General features: G+C 42.9%; 1 protein-coding gene across 1 annotated transcript in view; it reads right to left on the bottom strand.

Moving 5' to 3' along the window:
* Positions 1 to 3,861: 3,861 nt before the first annotated feature.
* Positions 3,862 to 16,675, bottom strand: part of LOC118210811 (protein NLRC3-like) — a 48,148-nt gene continuing 35,334 nt past the window's right edge. Inside the window, exons 10-13 of the mRNA XM_035387257.1 lie at positions 15,980 to 16,153; positions 5,536 to 5,697; positions 4,781 to 4,827; positions 3,862 to 4,550 (exon numbers count right to left, since the gene is read on the bottom strand). Coding sequence (XP_035243148.1) covers positions 3,925 to 4,550; positions 4,781 to 4,827; positions 5,536 to 5,697; positions 15,980 to 16,153 — 1,009 coding nt within the window. The 3' untranslated portion in view covers positions 3,862 to 3,924. The remainder of the gene's footprint in view (positions 4,551 to 4,780; positions 4,828 to 5,535; positions 5,698 to 15,979; positions 16,154 to 16,675) is intronic.

Below are 16,675 nucleotides of genomic sequence, written 5' to 3'. Positions count from 1 at the left end.
GCTGTTTGTCTGGTGTTTGCTATCTGACTAATGCTTGTCTTTTGTCTGTCTATATTGTATGGTGTTGATCTGTTTGTTATTGTTTTGTTTTATTTTATCTTATCTTATCTTATATTTTAACAGTTTTTACCCCCTCTGTCAATCCTTATTCCCCCTCAAGAGCTCTTAACTTTTGCCAGGGCCATTGTAAATAAGATCTCATAAAAAAATGCGTTTTCAACGTACAAAAGTGCCAAGTTACTCACACATACAAGACATACACCGTCTATAACTCATTCATTCAGACTGCCAAAATCCAGGCCTGCCATTAAAAGTATTGCTATCAAAATGACGCCAAGTTACGGTACTACAAACAATATAGGCTATCTTGCCTCACCGAAATTAAATAAGATGTATTCCAAAGCAATGCTACCCAATATTTCCTCAATTCTTTCAAGTCCCTTGGCCCTGTGTTTTGTAATCTTACCATTTTACAATGTCATGCAAACTTTGTGTGAGATCAAAGTGTCAAATATTTCGAATTGCCTGATGGAACACATTGAAATTCATGTAGAAAACTGCTGGTCAGTAACTACAGGAAGCATATTTCTCCAGAAAACATATGTTTACACTTGCTTCTGAACTCAATTTCAGTACATGTACAAGTGATTGTACATTTGCTACATACAATAAATACTGCATGTAAAATACATATTGTACGTACATACATAGAGAACTTCTTTATCCCCATGGGGACATTTCCTCGCAGCATGTTACATTCACATTTATGAACAGACATTTATACCAAGAAACGTACAATCATTCACGCAACAGTTGTGGTCACACTGCAGTAACACAAGCAAGCATTCATCAGACACTACACAACTTTTCTTATAATGGATTTTATTTCCACTACTGTAGATGAATGTCAGTGCTTCAACTGCAGATTTTAGCCCCATGCTGATCTACTCATATTGAGCCCAAACATAATCCCATACAGAATATGAAATAAGTACTACTGTGTCACAGGAGTTCAATACATCACACAATAATAAATCACAACAGCAAAACATTTGATATTTTTATAATTCATGTTTAATCATTGCATATTATTGTCTGAAAATACAGAAAATTAAAGCAACAAAAAAACAAACAAAAAAAATCCTAACAGAATTAATAAGGAAACTCAATCCATCATTGTTTACATTAATGAAAGGAAATAAGTACACTGCAGTGATAATTCTGCATTCTCCCTATCCGCTGCATTTGCCCACAGAAATTTGCACATTGGAACTCTTGTGAAAATTAATGAAAGCAACTACCTTTTCCTTGTCTTTCAGTGGCTGAAGAAAAAAAAGTGACGCTTTGACAGACCGTGCGACATTCGCGCACTGCAAGTCTTCCGACCACCTCAGAAAGGAGCAAGCACGGAGCGCGCGGCCTAGGCTCTTTTTGAAAATAAATATGTGGACGTGACAGTATGAATTTGAAAGCGCATTTAGGCAGAAATATTTAGAAAGTTTAACATTTTTAATTTATGAACTTAATATATAGGCTATATACAGTATATATATATTTTTTTATTTTAGTTTTTTTATTATTTGCCACGGCAAAACCTTACCAGCAGAAACGTTGGTGTGTGTGTATGTATGTATGGGTATGAGAGTGTTTGTGCATACATGTGTATATGGTGTGTGCACGCATGTATGTGTATGCATGTGTGTGTATGTGTGAGTGCATGAGTATGTGTGTCTTTGCGTATGGGTAAGAGAATGTGTGTGTTTTTACATGTGTGTGTGCGTGTGCGTATGGGAATAAGAATGTGTGTGTGTTGACACGTTTGTGTTTGTGTGTGAGTGCATCAGTGTGTGTGCGCGTGCGTTTGTGAATGTGTGTATCTGTATACTGTATGTGAGTGTGTGAGTGAGAGAAAGAGTGTGTGTGTGCATGTTTGCATGCGCGTGTCTGTGTGTGCGCATGAGATTGTGTGTGTCCGTGTGTAGGTGTGTGTGTGATTGGGTGTGAGAGAGTGTGCATGCGTAGGTGTGTGAGTGCGTGTCCATGAGTAAACATGAGTGTATGTATTTGTGAGTGTGTGTGCATGATAGAGAGAAAGGGTGTGTGTGAGAGTATGTGTGTGTGTGATGGAGTGTATGTGAGAGAGAGAGGCTGTGTGTGGGTGTGCGAGTGTGTGTAGGTGTGTGAGTGTGGGTCTAGGTGCATATGAGTGTGTGTATATATGTGTGTGTGTGATTGAGAGTGTGTGTGTATATTAGTGTGTGTGCGTGTATATCAGTGTGTGTGCGTGTGTGTGTATGTAGGTGTGGGGGTGTGAGGGTCTAGGTGTATATGAGTGTTTGTGTTTATATATGTGTGTGAGTGTGTGATTGAGTGTGTGTGTGTGTATGTGTATATGAGTGTGTGTATATATTATTATTATTATTATTATTATTATTATTAATAATTACATTTATATGGCACTTTTCCAAATGCTCAAAGTGCTTTACAGTGAAGGGGAACTCACCTCACACACCACCAATGTGTAGCACCCACCTGGGTGATGCACGGCAGCCATTTTGCGCCAGAACGCTCACCACACATTAGCGAAGGTGGAGAGGGAGAGAACATTTATTTAACTAATTAAATCTATAATATAATATATATATGTGTGTGTGTGTGCATGCGATCGAGTGTGTATACGCACGTGTGTGTGTGTATGCGTGTGCATGTTTGTGTGTGCGCGGATGTGTGTGTATCTCTACTCCAGTTAGCAGAGGGACACAGGAGAGTGTGTGTTGACACGTGTCTGTGTCTCTGCACGCATGCATGTGTGTGTGCGAGTGCATGGGTTTGTGTGTGTGTGTGTGCGTGCGTTTGTGTGAATGTGTGTGGATGTGAGTGTGTGTGTGTGTGTGTGAGTGACTGAGTATGAGAGAGAGAGAGAGTGTGTGTGTGTGTGTGCATACGGTTATGAGCGTGTGTACGTACGCATGCATGTGTGTGTGTGCGTGTGAGAGTGAACCGGTGAATGTGTGTGTTTGTGTGTGCGAGAGATTGTGTGTGTTCATGTGCGTAGGTGTGTGTGTGCATGGGTGTGATTAGGTGTGAGAGTGATTGGGTGTGAGAGTGTGTATGTGTGTGTAAGTGTGAGTGGGTGTGCACGAGTGTGTGCATGCGTAGGTGTGAGTACGCACTCACACCTACGCACGCACACACGCACCGGCTGGACGGTCCACACACACTCCTACCCTGTACACACACACTCCTCTAGCATCATCATCATCATCATCATCATCATCATCACACACTCCTCTATCATCATCATCATCACACTCTCCTGCTCTGCGGTAGGAGGGGGCAGGGAGGCGTGTTTTGTTGTTATTGTGACAGACAGAGTATCTGACTTTATCAGAGTCACTGAACATGCACTCCAGACTCCAGGAGTTTTTATTGTATCCAAACTCACAGTCAGACCCCGGTCCTTTACTGTTGATTCCTTTATCTGTCACTGCTATAGAAACCCATCCCTGTGCATGAGTGTACATCAGTGTGTGTATTTGTGAGTGCATGTGCATGAGTGTGAGTGTGAGAGAGAAAGGGTGTGTGTGAGAGTATGTGTGTGTGTGTGTGTGTGGATGTGTGTGTGTCTATGTGTATCTGAGTGTGTGTGAGTGTGTGATTGAGTGTGTGTGTGCATGTGTATATGAGTGTGTGTGGTGTGTGTGTGTGAGTGGGTATATGAATGTGGTGTGTGTGTGTACATAAGTGTGTGAGTGTGTGTGCGCATGCATGCATGCATGTGTATGCGCATGTGTGTGTGTGTATACGTGTGTGCACGTGCATGTTTGTGTGTGCGCGCATGTGTGCATGTTTCTGTGTGCACGCACGTGTGTGTGTGCATGTTTGTGTGCGTGCGCACATGTGTGTGAATGTGTGTGTGTGTCTCTACTCCAGTTGGCAGAGGGACACTGAGGAGTCCCACACTCCAAATCCAGCATAGAGGGGTTTGTATTGAGTGAATTGTGTGTGGAATCTGTGCAGGAGGGTCAGTGTGTCAGAGTCAGAGACGCTGTAAAAGGACAGAGTGCCGGCTGGACGGTCCACACACACTCCTACCCTGTACACACACACTCGTCTATCAGCATCATCATCATTACAGACTCCTGCTCTGTGGTAGGGGGAGGGGGGGGCAGGTAGGCGTGTTTTGTTGTTATTGTGACAGACAGAGTATCTGACTTTATCAGAGTCACTGAACATGCACTCCAGACTCCAGGAGTTTTTATTGTATCCAAACTCACAGTCAGACCCCGGTCCTTTACTGTTGATTCCTTTATCTGTCACTGCTATAGAAACCCATCCCTCCTCCCACTCAGTCCCACTGCACTCAGCCTCCCAGTAACAGCGCTCACACACACTCTCTCTGCACACAACCTGGGGCTCATACTCAAATCTCTCTGGATGATCAGGATATGGCTGCTCTCTCCCCGGTGTGTGTGTCACCTTCCTGTTCCCCTCAGACAGAGACAGCTCTCTTTGCGCTGTGTTTGGATCCAGTGTGAGCTGGCAGCCGTCTGCACACCAGAGACATTAATGAGATTAATTATCATTACTAATATTCACCTCTTTATGTGTGTGTGAGAGAAACAACTGTGATAGTACCTGTGTGTGTGTTTGTGTATATGTGTGTTTCTGTTTGTGTGTTTATGTGTGTAAGAGAGAAGCCTCTCACTCACACACAAACACACACACACACAGCAGAGTGTGTATCTATGGAAAGTGTTCTGCGTCGATACACACTCACATTTCCTGGGTCCTGGTTTGGTCATGTTCTCTCCTCCATTGTCCACACTGTAAGAACAGCAGAACAGAATTCTGAATTTTAACAATCCTTTATTTCCACTCTCAACACACCAATGACATCATGTAAATGAAAACAAAGAAAAAAACATAAATCTGTCACAAAGGAAACGTATTCCATTACTTCACCCTATTCCATGTGCAAAAATAGCTCCCCTCCCTCCACTGAACATAAAACACCCTTATAACACACACACTCTGAAAAACACTCAGGTTGTCCATTGCTTCGTAATACTGAAACTCCACCACCACTGTGTCCCTGATCAAACCCCAAACTACAACAGCCACATCTTGCCAGTCCCCTCCACCAATCATATTTCTCCCACTTATAGAAACTGCCATTTTAGCCCTGAAATGAAATAAATTAGCTGGAACTTATCTGTCTTTGATTGTATGGGAAGCCAAGGATAAAATAAATAAACTTCCCAAAAAAGAAAGGAGAGGCTGAAGTCTGGCACACCCATAAATACAATGATAAACAGTTTCTCTCTCCATACAGAATGGACAATGGTGGGATCCTGCCGGGTTCATCACAGAAATAAAACTATTTACTGCAGTGATTCCATGCAGCACCCTCCACTGTAGATCCCCAACCCTCTTGGGTAACGCTGGTTTGTACAGTGCCCTCCATGCCCTCCAAACCCTTCTGTGTGTGTGTGTGTGTGTGTGAGGTGCAGTGTGGAAACTCTCTGTACTTACAGCAGTGTGAGTGTGTCCAGTTTAGCAGCAGACAGTGCTTTTACTCCTGAGTCTCCTGGGTGATTGTATCTCAGGTCCAGCTCTCTCAGGTGTGAGGGGTTTGAACACAGAGCTGAAGCCAGAGAATCACAGCCTCTCTGTGTGACTCCACAGCCTGACAGCCTGCAGAGAGAAGGACACACACACACCTTAAACACATTAATATGTGGACGGAGTGTGGCACAGTGGGTAAGGAACTGCGCTTGTAACCGAAAGGTCGCAGGTTCGATTCCCGGGTAAGGACACTGCCGTTGTACCCTTGAGCAAGGTACTTAACCTGCATTGCTTCAGTATATATCCAGCTGTATAAATGGATACAATGTAAAGTGCTGTGTAAAAAGTTGTGTAAGTCGCTCTGGATAAGAGCGTCTGCTAAATGCCTGTAATGTAATGTAATATAAACTAACAGGGCTGTGTGTGTCAAAAACATAGCAGTGTGTTACACACCTTACACACATTCATATAAACTAACAGGGCTGTATGTGTCAAACACATAGCAGTGTGTTACACACCTTACACACATTCATATAAACTAACAGGGCAGTGTGTGTCAAACACATAGCAGTGTCTTACACACCTCACACACATAAATATAAACTAACAGGGCAGTGTGTGTCAAACACATAGCAGTGTGTTACACACCTTACAGCACATAAATATAAACTAACAGGGCTGTGTGTTGTATGTCTTTGTTGTACGTCACTCTGGATAAGAGCGTCTGCCAAATGCCTGTAATGTAATGCAATGTGTGTCAAACACATATTAGTGTGTTACACACCTTACACACATTAATATAAACTAACAGGGCTGTGTGTGTCAAACACATATCAGTGTGTTACACACTGTGGCAAACACGCCTGCCACAGGCCACCGAAGTGGCTTTCTTTGGGGCCCTCCAGCACAGAGACACAGGGAGATGATGTTAAAACAGTCCAGATTTATTTGCGAGGGTTTGGCAAGATCTTACAGCCAAAATGAGCAGGTGTAACACAGTCATGACCGAAGCTCCCCTGTGTGGGCGGGGATGGCAGATTTAACCTGTGCGCAGTGATTACCTCACTACGCACAGGTGCAGCCACTCCTGTTCCTGGGTCCAATTAGCCTGGCCAATTATCTAATTCTTAACCAATTATCCAATTGGCCAGGTCTAATTAGCTTGACCCAGGGCAGGTGTGGCTGCTTAAACCAGCCATCCCCACACCACACACACCTTAATATAAACTAACAGGGCTGTGTGTGTGAAACACATAGCAGTGTGTTACACACCTTACAGCACATAAATATAAACTAACAGGGCTGAGTGTGTCAAACACATAGCAGTGTGTTACACACCTTCTACACCTATATATAAAATAAAATGAATGTAGAATGAGCCATTATCAAACACATTTGAGTTTACACCCCACTACAGTTCAGGAAACAGGACTAATTCATTTTCTTCATTCATGTGTAGAGTCTTATTATTCCAAGAGGAAGAACAGGAACATGCTCTTTCAGTTCTGTGAAGTGTCTGTTTTCACATTAGAAACATTGACATCAGTGTTGTATTTAGTCACACTGGAGCCCTTTGGATTGAAGGGGTGTGTGTTTGTACTCACCCCAGTCTCTGCAGATTACAGTGTGGGTCCTCCAGTCCAGCAGAGAGCGCTCTCACTCCTGAATCCTGCAGCTCGTTGTCTCTGAGCTCCAGATCTCTCAGCTCTGAGTCAGGAGAACGCAGGACTGAGGCCAGAACATCACAGCAGCCCTCTGTGAGATTACACCAACCCAGCCTGTGGAGGAACCACACACACACTTATCTGACTTGCAAACATATTCATTTAATCTGCAAACACAAGAAACAGCATTTTCGTGGTGCATTTTACCTGACCTGACATGTTCTTCGGTCCATGAACATCTATACGTTTTAAAAACGTTCAATATTCATCACTATGAATAGATAAATATAACTATTAATGTACACGTGAAACCCATCAGCTGAATAGGCCTACGTCAACTGTTATCATGATAATATTTTCTTCCTAATCTTGTAACCATCAAGTTATCAAACAATTTAGGGTTAACTAATTCGGGGCGACATAGCTCAGGAGGTAAGACCGATTGTCTGGCAGTCGGAGGGTTGCCGGTTCAAACCCCGCCCTGGGCGTGTCGAAGTGTCCTTGAGCAAGACACCTAACCCCTGACCCCTAACTGCTCTGGCGAATGAGAGGCATCAATTGTAAAGCGCTTTGGATAAAAGCGCTATATAAATGCAGTCCATTTACCATTTAATTCAGCGTTTTTGACATTCATTAAAAAATTTTCACAACGGTGAAATGAAACCACGTTCAATACAAAATTGAGAATTCGTATTTAACTTGACGGTAATATTGACAACACTGTTTAAAATGTGGCCGTTAGGAGGGTTGGTTGGTTACCATGGCGATGACAGCTCGCTCCGTTTACCGTTACCTCAGATAGTTATTCTTTAAAATAAATCTAGAACTACACAGTTACATAAAACAAGTCTCTGATAATAACCATTAGCACTTTGCAAAAATCATTCGTTTATCATTTTCTTCAAACAACATGACCCTCAAGTTGACAACTGTTGTAACTTTAGCTTTGACTCACAGGCACGAGTTAGCTAGCTAGCCAGCCCAACCTAACTTAACCTTACTTCATGAATCAATCTAGCTAGTGGAGTCAGTGAAGAACTAAGCAGCTTACTGTCACAGACAACTTAAATATATACACCAGTATATAAAATAACATGAAGGTTTTATCTAAACAGCAATGATATCATTGGTCAGACCTGCAATATTGTACTTGCTAACAGCTGAAGCTGTGCCGGAACCGTGTACGAGCTGTGCTACACTTCAGTTCATCTGGCTGGCACGACCTCCCAGCAATGCAACTATGGCATCAACTGGAATTACAGTGCAGCGCCATATAGTGGCTGTATGAAAACACCACAACTGATTATTGCCACTAACTTTTACTGCTGGTAAACACTAGATCTTTAAAAACATGGTGTCTTTTGAAAATTCCACACGTTGCACCTATTTTCTGCGTGTCCATGCCCTGTAATCCATCCATTCATTTTATTCTCGCACACTTTTGCAAATATAACAGGCTAATTATTACGTTGCATTTAATTATTATTTTAACAATGATAATAATAATGATAATAAAAGCCTGATGTATTAAATCATTTTTTTTCTTTTAAAACCCCTTATTAACATGTTTGGTATACCTTGTGGAGTAAAATAAACTGCACAAAAAATTTAATTAGTGGGGGCATTTGAGTTATTAGAATACTTATCTAAGAAATACTCCTGTAAATGATGTTATCCTTTAGATGATAGGAGCTAGAGCCAGAACATTGAACACTGAATCAGGCTATTCCACACAGCATGCCTGCTTACAATGGTATAATATCAATCCTATGACTTGGGACTGGGACCACAGAAGAGTGACTAAACTAAATGGTGCAACACTGCATCTAAACAGCAGCTCACATGTTGATCAGATGGACACTCTCCCACCAAGATGTACACACATACCCCGCCGGCCAATAGTTAATGCTTGGCTTTACCAGCAGAATAAAATACCATTTTATTCACAATCCTTTCAGAAACACCACAATCCTGTAGCACACACAGGTGTGTGATGAAGGAGTAAAACACACCTTCATAAAAAGGTCAGCGTATGAAAGAGAGTTGGGTAAATACATGGATTTCATTAGAGTTCATAGCAGGTAGTGAATAATGGAGATGGATGAAAACTGCAATGTGTGACAGACCTGAAACATTTTACTATGCAGGTGGTCAATCTTTTACCATGTCAATCAGACACTCAGCATCCAGTCATCACCTGTGACCTGATACTACAGACTCCACTGAAAACTTACATTCTGCTCAGGAACCACAAACCTGGCAACGCTCAAAAGGTTTTATCTTGCTTTTATTTGCTTGTTGTGATAGAGGAGTAAGGTATATATGGGCAAAGAAAGAATGCTGGTGGACAGAGGAGTAAACTGAGAGAGAAAGAGCGTTTTAATATTTCACTGAATAGAACCATAATCACAAGTTCTATTTAGTTAAGATCACACAGTACACAACACTACTCACCCCAGTCTCTGTAGTTTACAGTTTGGACTCCTCAATCCAGCACAGAGCAGCTCCACTCCTGAATCTCCCAGGTTATTGTAGCTGAGGTCCAGATCTCTCAGGTGTGAGTTTGATGACTGGAGAGCTGAGGCCACAGTATTACAGCACTTCTGTGTGAGTTCACAGTTGTTCAGTCTGCAAAGAGGAGTTCATATATTATAGTATTATTATATTAGGTATACATGAAGCATGTATCTAATATGGGAAATGTGCCAATGACAGTGTTCAGCGATGAAGAGTGAAATTGAGGATTTTAAGGTTGATGATGCTCTGAGGAAGATGTCTGTGCTACACTCTCCAACTGCAGTATTTTGGACCTGAAAATTAAACATCCAGCGGGACTGAACTCTGACAGTTCTACAGATGTAATTCTGACCCAAATGTCCCCTTTTCTTATACTGTAGGTTCTCTGAATTGGGGCAAAGGGCTCATCTACCTTTCCTATGATCTTTTCTCTGGGCTTAACCCTCCCATCCCATACTAGACGTGCAGCTGCCATCTTTCAGAGTGGACAGCGAGTTAGTTTTCAGTGCTGTAGGATGTTTGGCCACCACCAAAAGTAAAGATGTAAAAGGAAACACACATTTTTCAGAGTGGACATTGACTTTGCTTATTTCCTTTTGGTTTTCTGTGACAAACTTCCACAGTTCTGCACACTAACATACAGCTAAAGGCAGATACACTGTAACAGGAAGTAATGCACATGCTCATATATCTGTATTGTGGTGTGGGCCTCTGGAGCCCCGCCCCTCCCTGCCATCAGCTGCCACTCTGCTCCACTTCACCTGTGTCTCACTGGCCAGCCTGCAGCACCTCCACTCCACACTCAGACCTGGACAGCGCCGGAGGGACAGGGCTGAGTTTCAGCACCTCCACTCCACACTCAGACCTGGACCTGAGATACAGTCAGGCCACCGGCAGCATACCAGTGCTTTTTCCACACCACTTTCCCCTTTGCCTGAGTAGGTGCTGGCCCTATATAGGCCTCATGGTCTCACTCCAGGGGTGTGCTGGCCTTCCCCTCACTGAGTGACTAACAGAGTCTCTGATTCTCTTTTTTTTTGTGGCAGACTCGGATGTGCCCCTCCTCATGGCCTGAATTTTGGACCCGCCTGCACTTCCCTAGCACTTTTGCTTTCCCCAACATTTGAGTAGCCTGATCTCGTCTTGTGTTTCACTTTTCCCCTGTCTTCATTCATTGTCATACTGCTGTCACAATAAAAGTCCTCTACAGGCATGTTGCCAGCACTGTCTGCCTCGTCTGTGCCTCGTTCCCATAGCATACAGTATGGATGTGATAAAAGTTTATTAAAGGATATGAAAGATATGAAATTGAAGGTATCTGTAATGGGTGAAAAATCACAACCTGCACCTGTACAACATGCCATATAAATGCTCTGCCCGATTGCAAAAGTCGCACACAATGCAAATCATGCAAACTATGCAGACTACACAGAAGTATAAAACAGTCCTTAGAAGGACCATCACTGTAAACCCTTGCAGGAAGACATGCAACACATACAGGAATGATATATTCAATCATTAAGGCACACCAGTAGTATAAAGTCCCTTATTTACTGTCAGTAAAATTACCATGCACCACCCCTGTCCCTGTATTGTCTCCTGGGGATGGCGGTAGGTCCTAGAGTTTTGGTCAGGTCAGACTTTATTTTGTCAAATGTAAACTAGAGTGGATAGAGGGAGATGTTCTCTGGATAGCATTTAAGGGAAGCTCAAACAATTTACTTCATTATCCAAAGTCCTTTCATTACATTACATTGCATTACAGGCATTTAGCAGACGCTCTTATCCAGAGCGACTTACACCACTTTTACATAGCATTTTACATTGTATCCATTTATACAGCTGGATATATACTGAAGCAATTTCGGTTAAGTACCTTGCTCAAGGGTACAACGGCAGTGTCCTACCCAGGAATCGAACCTGCGACCTTTCGGTTACAAGCCCAGTTCCCTACCCACTGTGCTACACTCCGTCCGTTCCGTTTCATAAAAAGCATTTTTGGTATGCATCACAATTTCTTTGTGTTCCTTTTCTTTATCTTACAATCTCTTCAGGTGCATGTCCTTTCCTCTCTTACAGCATAGTGTCCAGTCCATCTTGCCATGTCTTCTCAATAAAATGATTGCCTCTTAACACTGTTAAAGCTTTCAATTCATGGTTATTGGCAACTCCATTATTTTGTCATATGATAAAGTACTCTTTCTCTTACAGCGCATCCAAAGTACATGGCTTACTTACACACTGACTGAAGTGTGCATCTCTGCTTGAACAAATCACTGAATTGGTGCCATAAATAAACTTCTCTTTCATCATCTTGTGTTTGAAAGCCAACTCTAGGGAATGACATCCGGTCCAGACCTCCATAGAAGCATCCAATTGCACTAAGTCTGGCTCTGACAGACAGTAGTGCGTCCAATGTGAAAGGAGGCTACCGCCCTCCTGGAAGAGCACATAGAACACTGCAGCGCTACTATAGCCAAAAGCTACAGACAATAGCCAAGGACTACAGACTCCAGTTCAGAGTGAACCCCCCATTTCAACAGAGTCATTTACTCTCAAACACAAGAGAGCGCTCCCATGTTTAAGAGGAATAAATTCCTTCCCTCTTACAAAAAGGGGGAAATACGTGTGGTTCCCAGAGATCGAACCCAACATAGTTTTTATTTTCCTTATTTCCAGCTCCCAAAGAAGGACGGTTCTCAACTTCCTATCTTGGATCTCAGTGTTAAACAAACATTTGAGGCAATATAATTTCAAAATGTTAACTTATAGCACTCATTCATGTTCAATATATCAGAACGATTGGAAAATTTTGTGAAATTCTTTTAATCAATCGTCAGCACCCAATAATTGATTAATAATGATTAACTGATTAGATTAAAATCTACTCCATGGCCTATGAAAAGAATGACTTAAAATATGCTTAACTTAATACCTAAGCATTTTTGTTAAGGAGTATGAGCATGTCTATGTGCTTTGGGGTCAGTCTGGTGTGCAGTCTGCTGAAGGTGAGACCAGCAGCTCAGAAGACACGCTCAGATGGCACTGATGTTCCAGGAATGGACCAATAACTTTTCACTAATGCTGCCAGTCAAGGGAACCATGACTCTCTAATTTAACATTTTAGAAACGTCTCTTTAATTTGAAATCTAATCACCAACATTAGGTTATTCATTGAAATGGTTTATTGAAATTTAACCGTTTAATCTATAGAAATTCATCAATCAACATTCTTATTAAGAATTAAGTTAATTGATTAAGTTAACATCACTATGTCACATCAGTAAATCTTAAACATGCCTTCTTCCACATAAGCATTTATCCCCCTCACAAAATTCCTCTGCTTTGCCCATCGCGGTGTTTGCTACAAATACACAGTTCCAACCTTGTTGCCTTTCCCTGAGTCCACGGGTGTTCTGTATATGTGTAGAGGCGGGTCTGGCTCCATTAAGACTAATGAGGCTCAGAATACTGACTTACACAGACGATTAGCTGATTATTGCCAATTCAAAACCCAGAGTTGTGCAGGACACTCAGCGAGTTCAGACACATCTGATGTCTCTTGGTTTCACAGCAATTCCTCCCCATTCCGGAGTGTAACGTTCTTGGGAGTGGATTTATACTCTGTATCCATGTGAGCTTGCCTATCAGCGGACTGCATTTTATCTCTCAAAGTATGTCTCTCTCAGTTCAAGCCCGGCTCCAGAGTACAGTATCACACATGCCTCAGACTACAGGGGCTAATGGTGTCAGCCTCTCAGGTTTTGCCACTGGGGCTGTTAAGAATGAGGGGCTTTATGAGGTGGATTTCATCCCTCCACCTCAGCCCCGTGTGCGATCTCCATCACTGTCTCACAGTAACACACAAGCTCTCTGCAACTCTGCGTCACTGGGAAAACACAGACTTTTACACTCAGGGAACCCCTCTCAGGATCGTTTTCTTACGGAAAAAAAGGACACACACATCCCTCTCTGGGGTGGGGAGGTCTCAGGAGGGTTACATAGTAAATCAATTTTCTTTTAGCTATTAACTATATGGACAGCTCTCAGATATTTTCTTCCCTGTTTAAGGGGACATCATGTGCTCGTACGCTGCGATAATGACTGCGGTAGCATATGTCAATCACCAAGGTGGCATGCGCTCCCTCCAGCTCCATGGTCTAGCCCACAGACTGCTGGTCTGGAGCAGCCGTCACTTTCTGTGGTTACGCGTGACCCATGTTGCTTTAGGCTTGCTCCTGTGGGGGTCTAGGCCAGGACTGTCTGTGAAGCGTACTGTGACAATTGCTGTGAAATACGCTATATAAATAAAATTTGATTGATTGATTGATTGATGTTCCAGGAATTCTGAACACGAGTGCTGATCTGCTGTCAAGGGGAAACCCACTGTACGGGGAATGGTGTCTCCATCCCCAGATTTTGGAAATGTTACTGCAGTGATTATCCCTCTCCTTTATGTACAGCCATGCACGCTCCCGCTACGCACGGACCTCCTGTCTCAGGTGAATGGGGAAATACACCACCCCTGCCCCGAGAGAGTAGCTCTATGGGCTTGGCCCGTGAGAGGCATAACCTCAACGCATTAGAGCTTCCCCCTCGCGTGGCTGCAACCATCCAGAGCACGAGAGCGCCCTCTACCAGGTCACTTCATGACTATAAGTGTCAGGTGTTTGAAAGATGGTGTGCCTCTCGTCAGTCAGTGCCTCACCAGTGCTCTGTTTCTGACGTGCTGTGCTTTTCACAGAACTTTATGGATAAAGAGAAATCCTTTTCTACCAATAAGATCTACCTGGCAGCTATCACTGCTTGGCATGTTGGGTTGAAAGACCATGCAATGCGGCAGCACCCCCTCATTCACAGGTTCACGAAGGGGGCTCACTGTTCTCTGCCTGTTGCTAAAAAGCTCATTTCCCCTTGGGATTTATCACTGGAGCTGGAGGCTCTGTTTCTAAGGCCATTAGAGCCTATACATGAGATAGATTTAACATTGTTGTCTCTCCAGACAGCATTGCTGCTTGCATTAGCCTCAGCTAAGTGAGTCAGTGACCTCCATGTGCTCTCAGTGCATCTCTCGTGCACAATATTCTCCCCTAAGATTCACAGGGTTTTTCTTAAGCTCAATCCAGCCTTTATGCCTAAAAGCTTCCCTCCTTTCACATGTGAGATGTTGGAGCTTGCCGCTTTTCACCCACCACCTTTCTCCTCTGACGAGGAGCATAGGCTGCATATGCTGTGTTCTCCGCACGTATATGACAAAGACTAAGGTTTTTAGAAAGAGCGACCAGGGCCTGGGCCTCTGCCTGCAAAGAAAAAGTATCTCTAAGCAGCGGCTGTCCCATTGGCTTGTGGAAGCTATTGTTATGGCATATGATTCAAAGAGGATAACACCCCCTTTGGGCCTGAGGGCTCATGCTACGAGGGGTATGGCTGCATTGTGGGCCCTATTCCATGGGCTCTCCTTACAGGAAATGTATTCAGCCGCAGCCTGGGTTTCTCCAGATACTTTTGCAAGGTTCTACCGCCTGAATGTCACCAGGAGGCCGGTAGCCCACTCAGTTCTGGGGGTGAGCTTTGTGTGAGGCGCACACATCTCCCAAATGTTATTTAATAGAATAATACAGAGGTCATGCCTTGTGATATTTATATAGTCTCGCTACCCAAATGGGGTAAATCTTAATTAGGTTAATCCCAGGGATAGTTGTTGGTTTTAGCAACAGTAACTTAAACTTAGTAACTTAAAGTTTTGGGGTAACACCCTTACTGAGGTACTCACTGGGCATACTGTTAGATTCACTAGCAGGATATGTAGCTCTACTTGGATAGCTGCTAGGGTCAGTCAAATGTTATTTAATAGAATAATACAGAAGTCATGCCCAAATGGGGTAAATCTTAATTAGGTTAATCCCAGGGATAGTTGTTGGTTTTAGATTCCTGGATGAGCAGGACATTTACCTCACAGGATTGAAGGTCTTAATGTCAGAGAACACTTTGATGAATGCCTGGCAGCAGTAGCAAGGATAGAGGGTCAAGCTGCCCATCATTTCATATGAGCACACCCCAGTCAATAATCTTATGAGCAAAATTGTATTCACACAAACATTCAGGTTAGAGGTTTTGAAAATGAATGGAGTCAGGAAATTAGTCTTCCCTGTGACAAAATTCAAACCCTTACATTTCCATAATCAGTAATTCTATGTAATTAATGTCACACAGTACACAGCACTACTCACCCCAGTCTCTGCAGTTTACAGTTTGGACTCATCAGTCCAGCACAGAGCAGCTCCACTCCTGAATCTCCCAGGTCATTGTAGCTGAGGTCCAGATCTCTCAGGGGTGAGTTTGATGACTGGAGAGCTGAGGCCACAATATCACAGGACTTCTCTGTGAGGTCACAGCTGTTCAGTCTGCAAAGAAGAGTTCATACATTCAAGTAAAGAAGAATTATTGGCACTCTTCCTTAAAATTAGCATAAATGATTATATAAAAGAAACAATAAACCTAATGATTTTAATTATCTGCTCAAACATCTGTAGAAACTGCTTACTTTCACTTTAATAAAACAATTCTTATAAAAAACTTTAAAAAAAAAAAAAAGGATTTTTCTCAAAAACATAGGGGTCAAAATTATTGGCACCCCTAAAGAATATTTAAAATAAAACCAAACAAAGTGGCATCTAAAGAAATTTTACAAAATAAAAATTGATCTCAGTCCCCCGGAACTGTACTGCTGCCTTTCACCATTTCCTGTTTCACTGGGGTACAAATATGAGGTTGCACAAATGTAAAATCTCTTTGTCATCCATCACTGTGGGCTAAGGGATCAGCTGAGTCCCTGTGCTGAGGTCGTCTCAGGACCCCCTGGTGCTGCACACTGCTAAGGGATCAGCTGAGCCCCTGTGCTGAGGCCATCTCAGGACACCCTGATG

The sequence above is a fragment of the Anguilla anguilla genome, chromosome 13 (assembly GCF_013347855.1).
Source record: "Anguilla anguilla isolate fAngAng1 chromosome 13, fAngAng1.pri, whole genome shotgun sequence".
NCBI lineage: Eukaryota > Metazoa > Chordata > Actinopteri > Anguilliformes > Anguillidae > Anguilla > Anguilla anguilla.
The sequence above is the reverse complement of the archived record's forward strand: the minus strand, read 5'-3'. Positions and strand labels throughout refer to the sequence as shown.